General features: G+C 41.7%; 1 protein-coding gene across 1 annotated transcript; it reads left to right on the top strand.

Moving 5' to 3' along the window:
* The first annotated feature begins 2,936 nt into the window (after positions 1 to 2,936).
* On the top strand, positions 2,937 to 10,732 carry pkmb (pyruvate kinase M1/2b). Its single transcript, XM_085282516.1, has 11 exons — positions 2,937 to 3,006; positions 4,157 to 4,335; positions 4,496 to 4,587; positions 6,190 to 6,321; positions 6,404 to 6,590; positions 6,677 to 6,947; positions 7,050 to 7,200; positions 7,292 to 7,444; positions 9,019 to 9,185; positions 10,004 to 10,185; positions 10,296 to 10,732. Exons 2-11 carry the CDS (start codon positions 4,185 to 4,187, stop codon positions 10,400 to 10,402), a joined length of 1,593 nt encoding a protein of 530 aa, XP_085138642.1. The 5' UTR covers positions 2,937 to 3,006; positions 4,157 to 4,184; the 3' UTR covers positions 10,403 to 10,732.
* Positions 10,733 to 11,093: the final 361 nt, after the last annotated feature.

Below are 11,093 nucleotides of genomic sequence, written 5' to 3'. Positions count from 1 at the left end.
AACCTTGTTCACACCTGTTGCCTGTTCCCTCATCATCAGTGTGTGTATACAGTATGTCTGTCTTTTCTTGCCCCATGTCGTGTTCTCCCTCTTGCTGTGTGCTTTGTGTGTTTTGTGTTTCCTCCTTCCTCTTAGAGCCTTGTTTCCTCTGTGTAGCCTGAGTTATTTTGTATTATGCATTTTGTCATTCTTAGATCAGCAGTAGAGCTGCTTTTGAATTTTCCATTTGTCCTTTTTGAGTCATGTCTGCCACACAGCCATCCCTGACATTCTTCCTGTTAAAAGGGAGGTTTTCCTTCCCACTGTCACTATCAAGTGCTGTTATATGTCATCTAATTGTTGGGGTTTTCTCTGTATTAATGTAGAGTCTTTACCTTACAATATTAAGTACCTGGTGGTGATTGTTGTTGTGATTTGGCACTATACAAATAAAACTGAATTGAGTCAACTCTGGGTGGGTCTGGTTTAAATGTTTTGAGCGGCATGTTACCACTGCATTACAGCACGTGCATGTTAGATTTTGCATTTCTGTGCTTGCCAAATGAAGGAAGTTGAACTATGACAAACTGATTATTTTTGACTTAGTAGTCCTTTAAGGTGAAGATGGAAGGAGTAGAGGTAGTGAAAGAGAACTGGAGTCAACTGTCTAAAGTAACGGACACTACGAGATGAGTGAAAAAGAGAGTGCAAATAGGGCACAATTGGGTGGAAATGAGTATCAGTGATAATATTTTACAGAAGTATGACAGCAGGAGTGAAATAGGTGGTTTACAGGATGCTATGATGTGTGGTTTGGACACAGTGACACAAACAAAAAGACAGCAGCAGGCTGAGCTAAGGATGTTAGGATTTACATTTGGAATGATCAGAATGGACTTGATCAGGAATGGTTTGAACATGTGCAGAGGAAGGATAGCGGATATATTGGACAAATGAGGTTGAAGACTGAACTGCCATGGATGTAATGAAGCAGGACATGCAGAGGGTGATAGTGGTGGTTGCTGGGGACAGGGTAAGATGGAGGGAGATGATCCACTGCAGCGACACCAGGAAAAAACAACTGAAAGAAGTCTTTCAAATTTAAGGTGGAACTTAGAGATTAAGTAAAAATGAGCCACGAGGAGTTTTTGTAAGAATTGTGTAAGAAGTCAAGAGAGACACTGCTCAGTTAAATTGAAAAGTCAAAAAAGGATAAAACCTGAAATAATAATGGGGAAAGAATACACAATGCAACAAAACAAAATAGAAAACTCTTAAATGCATTAGGACTATGAGATATTAAAAGAACAAAGTGTCTGGACAAGGTGATGAGCTACCACATGCTGCCAGGACAGCTTATTGCTTTTACATGTCTCTAGGATGGAAAAGCGTTCTTTCAAAAGGCATTTCCCTATTGGGTGTTTTGATTATTTGCTCTGGCAATGGAAAGGGAGTCTCGACTGGGTTAAGAGCTCTTGAATGTGAAGGCCATAGTATATAAGATAAGATAAGATAAGATAACCTTTATTAGTCCCACACGTGGGAAATTTGTTTTGTCACAGCAGGAGTGGACAGTGCAAAAGTTATGAGGCAAAAATTAGAATACAATAAGAATAAATACAGTACACAACTGTACAGAATAGAATAAAATAAAATACTATATACTATATATATGACTCACATACTCATTAACCATTTGGTAACCTTTCATGTCCTGGATGGAGCTCATGTGTCAGTGTGGAAGACAGCACTGGCATCAGGGGGGGAAAAGAGATTTTTCTGTGAGTCTTAAATGCAAGTTGGTGGTTCTTAATATGAAGCCACTGGAAAGAAGGGAAACATCAAAAGTTAAACTAAGTTGGAAAACAAAGTAAGGGCAATAAATGAGAGTCTGCGGAAGCCAATGTTCTGACTGTTATTAAACGTCAAGTTGAAAAACTGTGTGATATGGTAGGTTTTTGACTCCTGAATTTGGGGGTTGAACCTGATTAAAAACTAAGCATCAAAGAACAGAAAGCATTCAAGTGTGACCTTAGATGATGAGACTACATCTATTTTACAGCACAATAACACACATTACAAAGCAATATCATAAGTATGGACCATCTTCAGATCCCCCCGCCCACCTGGTCCTGGATCACAGATTTCCTCACCAACAGGCCTCAGACAGTGACTATTTCATTCCCGGTGTTCCAGATCTTGCATTCGCAGAATCGTCATTTTCTGAATGGTCTTCTCTGTCTGTCAGTTTGACAAGATTAAAGACCTCAGCAAACAAGGTCTCCATCTCCAGTTTGTGCAAATCCATACATGTGTCACTATTATCTTAGTTACACAATTATTTTAGTTACACAAAAAAGAAATTTAAAAAAAACTCTTCTGTCTGGTCTCGTGCCTCAGTGTCTCTGTAACACAAATAACGAGGCGCCATTTTTCTCATGACACCACCAATCAGCTCAGAGGGATTTATCAGGGTTAAAAATGACAAACGGGATTTAAAAGGAGGGAACATATCAATATTTAAAAAATACAAAAACAAAATAAAACACTTTAACCCCGGGATTTGGCACATCTCATCTCTTTTTATATGACATCTCCTGGTGATTAATACATGAACAGGATTGCTTTCCATTTGTTACTGTTTTCCAGATACGACATCATCGGTATTTTGCACTGAATTTGAGCTGTCTCCGGGCCAAACAGATGATGGTGTCATGTTTGAGGACTCGGCGGAAGCTCTGTGATTAAACTGTGAACTAAACTTGCACCTGTGCTTTAAAGCGTAAACTTTGTATAACTCAAAATCTGGCAAACCTCCGTCTTTTTATCTGAATATTTCCCCCTGAATCTGAAACAACTGTCAAAATAAACATTTAATTCAAGCATCTCTTCACTCACCATTATTGCCCTCACCGCCCTATATCCTATGTCACTCAAAGGAAAGTAGTCCCGGTCAGTTACAGGCATAAAACCGGTCGCTGCGACAGGACTTGTGGCGCTTTGGTCCCTGCGAAGTTCACTTAGTAGGTGAGTAACAGCAGCAGAGTTTGTGTCTTCGAGATGGAGGAAAGGTTTAAAAGTGTAGAAATGTAGTATATTAGCTGTGTGGAAGATCAGAATCGTTAATGTTGGTTTTGCACATGCAATCCTTTAGATTTATCTGGTAATTATGTATATATGTAGCACGTTACCTGTTAATTAAGCAGCTAAAAACCAAATGTGTTCTTACTGAACTGCACGTTTAAAGAAACCGTAATCTCGCAATAACATTTATTAACGTTCAAATGTATCACCTTTCAGTCAGTGATTTGGGTTAGGAAGTAGCTGTTACACTTATTTATTTTATTTTATTTTTTGCTGGTTTTGCAGACAGCAAAGGGATCAATAAAGACTTTGATTTACTTAAATAATGAGTTAATAAAAATGTCTGTTGCTGTTTGATTATGACGTTGATGTTTCTACAGTCCACAAATAGCCTCAGCTGACTGTTATTTTAGGTGAATACAAAGGGCAGACATATGGTCTCAGCCCACCCACCACAAATCCATGCACTGCCCGACAACACACTTTTATCAAGCATGCTGCACTCCTCCAGGCTAAACAAGTGCAAGCTGAATCATATAAGTTTTACTTGTCTCTATAATGTGGGCTTGTGGACCAGCATTACACTTCAGGCATGAAACATTATTTTTTTCAGCCTCCTCCTCAAGTTTGTGCGGGTTTTTTTGTGTATGTGAATCAGCTTTAGTCGCTGTCAGAAGTGATCAGCTCCTCTTCTTTAACATACATGTGGGAGAGTGCAGTCATTCAGCCCCATACTGTTGTCCTTGCTTTTTGTGTCGGCTGTTCTCCAGTTAGCCAAAACTGGACTGTGAGAGGGTTGAAAGTCATCCACAGAGAAGTGGAACATTTAGTTTGTGTTGGCACTCTTCTTTTCCTATTACATATTTTCGGTCTCTTTTTTTGTTTGTACGCTCTTTTTGATTTTTTATTGTCTATATAAATTCTTCTTCAACTTATTGGTTGTAAGTGCAAATTCCATTGTGTCACGAGTAAAAATATTAGATGCCCATGAAAAAAACAGGAGATTTTCTACATAACCTGTGGTTGGTGCCATACACCAGAGTCACCAGGGCCCCGGTCGATTATCTTTCATGTTTCTTTCTCTCTCTCCAAGGTCTCTTCCCGCAGACACAGATCCAGCCATGTCGAAGCCAAAGGATACAGGCTCCTCTATCATCCACACCCAGCAGCTACAAGCTGCTATGGCAGACACCTTTATTGAGCACATGTGCCTGCTGGATATCGACTCTGAGCCGGCTGTGGCTCGCAACACTGGCATCATCTGCACAATTGGTCAGGCGCATTACCAAGGCCCATTGATTTGTGCTTATTATGTGTACAATCTGATTATTTTCTTCATGTATCTGCATCGAAAAAGAAACACGACCTTGGTGCAAAAATGTGATCATCTTGGGCCCGTGTCTCACTGTGTTCATTAACTGTCTCGATGCAGGACCTGCCACCCGATCTGTGGAGATGGCCAAGGAAATGATCAAGGCTGGGATGAACATTGCAAGAATGAACTTCTCCCATGGCACACATGAAGTGAGTGAAGGGTCAGAAATACTTTCTGCCAACCTCAGTTCCTTATTTGTTTTACATTAAATGTTCTAACCTGCTAAAGCCCTGACGTCACAGATTCCAGTAAAGCCACATGCTTGACAGTACAAACCCAGATCGTCAAGTCAGTTTCTTTGCCCTTTAGAAGTGAGTCGGTGAGGATTTACCCTTTACTGCAGCAGCAGTCAGAGTGCCATTACTCCTGTGGCCTGGTGACCATCTGTAATGTGATCTTTGAGCCTCCTCTCGCCCCTTTGGCGCTCGGTCTGTCTGGTAGCTTGTGAACCCACTGTATCGTGGCCAGCTCTTCAGCCGACATTACACTGTTGACCCCTTGCCTTTAAAAGTCAAGCCTCTTTCCCTTTTTCACTGTCACCTGAGTGGATGAGCCGTCAAATGTCATCAGCTGTAGCAATGAACACCCACAGTTAATTTTTGGATCTTGAAAGATTAAGTATGTTAAAAAAAAATTCTCTCCAATTTAACTTGACTCAAAGTGGCTCAACAGCAGTCAAATAAAAAGACCTCAGTTTTATCTGTACAGCAAAGTGAATGTATGATTTCTTCTGAGGAGGGGAAAATACATTTGACCTCTGTGTTATTGGTGTCACAGTTGCCAGTACAGCTATAAATAGGAGTCACCCCCCCACAGCAACAGTATGAGGAGAAGGCATGTAGAGAAGCCAGTGACCAAGGACAGCAGTCAGAATTCACATCACTGTTTTTGTTTAAGTGAAAAATACATTCATACCGGTCATGTACCGACGTATGTGGCAGCTGTTTATGTACAGTTCAGCTGAACAATGTCTTCCTTTCAAAATATGTTGCACTTATAAATAAATATATAGTTACATAACCAGCACTGAGGCGTCACCTGTTGCTCTACTAACTGAATTTAGCTGTTTTTAAACAAAGGGTTTAAAAAATGTATAAATATCCACCTTTAATATTTTTGTAACGTTTTTAATTTATTTGCTTTTTAACCCTTTAAGACCTACCATAGAACCAAGTCCGCCAGAGCTGACTTTATATTTTTACATGCTGTAGTACCATCTTTGGGAGCATTTCAAGTTGCTATACATCAATACAACTGTTATAGCCCAAATTTTAATAATATGTATGCATTAAGTCCATAGTAACTACATAAATTGCAAAAAAGTGCAATAAACTACAAAAAAAATTGAAAATTGTTTTGTTTTTTTACATATACTTCTACTTGGAGAAATTTAAGAAGTTTATCCCTCAAAACTTTAAATACAAAAAAGTTGCAAAAAATAGTTTACAACAACAGGAAATTTATTTTGAGTGTTATTTTTGTTTTATTTTTGAGAGATATAATTTTTATATACTGCTTTTTATGCAATTTTTGCAAAACTATATGTGGAAGGAAACCGTGACCTAGGACAAGCTGATGGCATAAGATGTAAGTACAACTCCTCCGGTTTCATATGCAAAAAAAATTATCGCGCTAGCTTACGTGGTTCCGGTTCTATGGGGATTTAAAAATAGTTACGCAAAACCTCCGACCGGCTTTAAAGGGTTAAACCATTGCAAGATCTTTTTAATATAACATCTGTTTTCATGCAGTACCATGCCGAGACCATCAAGAATGTCCGCGACGCAACTGAGAGCTTTGTACCTGGATCTGTTGACTACAGACCAGTGGCCATCGCTCTGGACACCAAGGGACCAGAAATCAGGACTGGACTTATCAAAGGCGTGAGTTCTTGCCAGATTACCGCAGCTCTAATGAAGCCAGTGTGAGCAACTCTCTCCTCAAGTCACTTCTCATTGTTTTCAGAGTGGCACTGCTGAGGTTGAGCTGAAAAAGGGTGAAACCATCAAGATCACGCTCGATGACCAGTACACAGACAACTGTGATGAGAAAATTCTGTGGCTGGACTACAAAAACATCACTAAGGTTGTGCAGGTTGGAAGCCACATTTATGTTGATGACGGTCTGATTTCCCTCAAGGTTAAAGAAGTCGGTAAGAGCACCAACAATTTGTCCGTCCTCCTTTCGTTCTGCCTCCAGTAGCTGAAATATTTTTTCTGTGCTTCCTTGTAACCGAAGGCAGCAATTACTTGATTTGTGACATTGAGAACGGCGGCACGCTGGGCAGCAAGAAGGGCGTCAACCTGCCCGGAGCTGCTGTTGACCTGCCTGCAGTGTCTGAGAAGGACATTCAGGACCTGCAGTTTGGCGTGGAACAGGGTGTTGACATGGTCTTCGCCTCTTTCATCCGTAAGGCCGCTGACGTTCATGCTGTCAGGAAAGTGCTGGGTGAGAAGGGCAAGGACATCAAGATCATCAGCAAGCTGGAGAACCATGAGGGCGTGCGCAGGTGGGTGGTGTAGTGTGCAAACGATCACAGCACAAGTCTGTCTTTTTGATGGTTGAACTTTTTTTCTTCATCCCCCCCCCCCCTTTTTTTTCTTTCTAAAAGATTTGATGAGATCCTGGAAGCTAGTGATGGCATCATGGTGGCCCGTGGAGATCTGGGAATTGAAATCCCAACCGAGAAGGTCTTCATCGCCCAGAAAATGATGACCGGCAAATGCAACAGGATTGGCAAGCCAATCGTCTGTGCCACACAGGTCTGTGATGGGAGCACGGATTAGTGGAGTCCAAATAAGTGCTTTTCTGCAGACGTGAAATGATGCAGTCTGTCTCTTTGTTCACATTAAGATGCTTGAAAGCATGACCAAGAAGCCTCGCCCTACTCGCGCTGAGGCCAGTGATGTTGCCAATGCTGTGCTGGATGGCAACGACTGTATCATGCTGAGCGGTGAGACAGCCAAGGGAGACTACCCTCTGGAGGCAGTGCGCACACAGCATTTGGTAAGATGGCTTCAGTGTGAATGTGCTCAGTGTAACCATCTTTAATACCAATATCAAAAGAACACCAGAAGGTTTTTGAATGTCTGATGTGAGAACTCCTCCTGTGAAGTTTGCCGCTGCCGCGGCAGTCACACTCAGTCAAATTGTTGTGTTTTGAGCCTGTGAGGAAGCTTTCATTATAAGTATAAAGTGTGTGGTTTATCTTACATGTGAATCTTGAGCGTTTGCTGCCAAACAGATAGTTTTTCAGCAACAGAAGGTTCACATGATTCAGATTAGACTTGCTCCTTTGTGCGTTCCTTTTATCTGAAGCTACTTGTTTCACTTTTGCACTCGTTATTGTCGTGTCTTGCTTACTAATCGCGAACTGTGTGCCTTGCGTCCAGAAAATTTATGCTCAGAATATGTAACATCGTTTTGTTCACAGGTTCCATGAGGGCATATCAGTAAAGTTTGATGATAATGATCAAGGCCATGAATGTTATCCACGCTCAAATCCAGAGAAATTAAAAAAAGACTGTAAACATAAGCACTTCTTACGATAATCAAGTCTGCCATGTCACGTACGTTACGTTTTTTAGAACAGGTATAATTCAGTTCAATTAATTTTTTCAATAATACGAAGAAAACAGAAAACCTCAACAATCATATGATCCCCTTTGAGCAAGCACTTTGGGGACAGTGGGAAGGAAAAACTCAGTTTAGTCCCCATGTACCAGCATCATTTCTCAAATGCTACTAATATATGGTAAATGGCCTGTATTTATATAGCGCTTTACTAGTCCCTAAGGACCCCAAAGCGCTTTACATATCCAGTCATCCACCCATAGGTGATGGCAGCTACATTGTAGCCACAGCCACCCTGGGGCACACTGACAGAGGCGAGGCTGCCGGACACTGGCGCCACCAGGCCCTCTGACCACCACCAGTAGGCAACGGGTGAAGTGTCTTGCTCAAGGACACAACAACTGAGACTGTCCAAGCCGGGGCTCGAACCGGCAATCTTCCGATTACAAGGCGAACTCCCAACTCTTGAGCCACGATCGCCCCCAAAAAAGGTCAAAGTAACCTGATATTTAGAATCCACATATCTGATTCCCTATATGCGTATATGTTGTAAATAAAAACAATGGCAGTAAGAAACGTAGTTATAAATTGTTCTGCATCGCATTATTATCACTTCGACCTTCAGCTCAATCTGTTGGCCTTTAAGGAAAGGTCAGAGGTCAAAGGTGGCATGACATCTCTGCCATCACATTGGGTTTTACTAACAGCTTGTTTCCCATTTCTTCAACCTTCTTTGCCCATCACTGCTCCTGCACTCCATCTGCTACCAACAGCATCTCCTCTTGTCTTCTGCGTGGTGTGATAGAGCTCAGCTTGCATGTGTCTGCAGTGCACAGCAACGGTCTCTGGACGCCGCAGCCATGGCTGTTGTGTAGCTTGATGTTTCACTTTGCTTTCAGGTATGAGGAACTCTGCACTAAGCCTAACTTTGGTCTTTGCTCCCACAGCTCAGACTAGTTGTGTATCTGCAGTCTGACAGCCACTGTAATCTGTTTTCACTTATTCAGATCGCCCGTGAAGCTGAGGCAGCCATGTTCCACAGGCAGGTGTTCGAGGAGCTGCGTCGCCTCACTCATTTGACCCGTGACCCCACAGAGTCCGTCGCTATTGGTGCCGTCGAGGCTTCTTTCAAGTGCTGCGCCAGTGCAATCATTGTGCTAACCAAGACTGGCAGGTGAGACTCCGGGAACATTTCCACCCAGTAAATCTCTGTAAAGCTGAGTCATAATATCCTCCCGGCGCCCACTCTCAGAGAAGAAACTGGGGCATTATAATATTTTTCTATCCTGCTGCCTCCGCTTCTTCTTGAACGCAAGCCCCCAGCTCGTTTGAAGTGTGCCAAGTTTCACTGCAATCACAATCTGTGCTCTGCCCGTGACTTTTTTGAGATCTGAACCCTGACATTTTACAAGTTAATTATAACTCCCTAATCGTTCTTCTCCACTTTAGAGTTCATCCTCCCAGCACATGGCACTCAGCACATACATATAGTCAACTGGGCTGATTTCATAATGATAATCCTATGAAATAACGTGGGCTATACTTAATACTTTTAAATAGTGATTTATATGACGGAACTAAATTATCTCCTGACTTTGCTGTTCAGATCAGCTCTGTGGAGATGTGTAGCATCTTTCAGCTCAGTGTTGGTTGTCTCACACCTTTTTGCTTTGCTCTGCTCTTATTGGTGGGCTCTTTCTGCCACAGTAGGTGTGTTCACAGCCTGCTACCTACATAGTGTGAAACAGCAGATAGTTAGCAACAGGCAGGTAAACTAAATAAAGCATTTAGCTGCTAGAAAGCCAAGCATTTTAATCAGCAGTTGAACTAAAAGACAGATTGAGAATAAATATTAGACTTGCACTAATAACACTCATTTAAACTTCAAACGAATTAATATTTTGTTCCCTAACTTCTAAAATAAATAGCCAGCTATTTTATAACTGCTCCAAGTTATGTCAGAGTGCAGTGACTTATGCCTGTCACCTGCAGGTCTGCTCACATGCTGTCGAGGTACAGGCCCCGTGCCCCCATCATTGCTCTGACCCGCTGCGGTCAGGCCGCCCGCCAGGCTCACCTGTATCGCGGTATCTACCCTGTGCTCTACACCAAGACTGCCAACGCCGTCTGGGCTGAGGACGTGGACCTGCGTGTGAACTTTGCTATGGAAGTTGGTGAGTGTCAGAGTTAAGAGGATGTTCTGGTAGTTCAGTAAAGCTGAGCAAGAGATTTTTGCTTGTTAACTTAATCTTTTTTTCCCTTTTTAAAAAACCTCTTTTTGTAGGCAAGCACCGCAAATTCTTCAAAACTGGAGACATGGCCATTGTTGTGACCGGGTGGCGCCCAGGGTCTGGTTACACCAACACCATGAGGGTTGTGCTGGTGCCTTGAACTTCATCGAAAAATATCACTTACTACTCGTCTGCAGCCCACCTTCCCTCCATATTGAACTTTGCTACTGCTTTCAGAAAGCTCTTCTGTTGATGTCTACAGACAGCATGAATAAATGTCTCATTCACTGTCTAAATCCTGCTGCTGGAGACTAAACTTTTTAGTGGCAACCCTTCTGGTGAACAAAGTGAACAACATTGCTTCTCAGTGCACACTTTAGCCTCATTTCAAGCAATTTTTTTCCTTTGTTCATGGCTAGTGCAAATGTATCATTGTGAAGTGAACTGGTATGACTGGGTTTACATCCATTAAAAGGAACTATGTGATCAACTTTGACTCTTGTAATCACTGTCACTGAGTCAGCAAAATTATAACAAATAAGAAAACATGTTGTCAAATCTGAAAAAACAGATAAAGTAAAAATAAACTACTAAAAAACACACTTTGGCAAACATTTACTAGCTGTGTTAAACAGAACTGCAATAACAAAACATCCATTTAAACCTCCCACTGTAAACAGGCCACTTCCTGGAAAGCAGTCATCGAAAGGAAAGCACAGGATGGTGTCCTTTGCACTAGAGTGACAAATAACTTGATAAATTGTTTTTAGGATGTGAGCTTTAAAAGTTGACAGTTAAGAACAACAATTTCAAACGCTACCTGTTTTAAATGTGTAATAAGTGAACTACTG

The sequence above is a fragment of the Mchenga conophoros genome, linkage group LG7, assembly GCF_057382185.1.
Source record: "Mchenga conophoros isolate Kocher_MC1m ecotype Shallow Benthic linkage group LG7, M_conophoros_male_GT1.1, whole genome shotgun sequence".
Classification (NCBI taxonomy): domain Eukaryota; kingdom Metazoa; phylum Chordata; class Actinopteri; order Cichliformes; family Cichlidae; genus Mchenga; species Mchenga conophoros.
The sequence above is the reverse complement of the archived record's forward strand: the minus strand, read 5'-3'. Positions and strand labels throughout refer to the sequence as shown.

Coding starts and splice junctions, on each gene's coding strand:
- pkmb (XM_085282516.1), top strand. CDS start 4,185: ATGTCGAAGCCAAAGGATACAGGCTCCTCTATCATCCACACCCAGCAG. Junction 4,336..4,495: donor TGGCATCATCTGCACAATTG/GTCAGGCGCATT, acceptor GTCTCGATGCAG/GACCTGCCACCCGATCTGTG. Junction 10,186..10,295: donor GAACTTTGCTATGGAAGTTG/GTGAGTGTCAGA, acceptor CTCTTTTTGTAG/GCAAGCACCGCAAATTCTTC.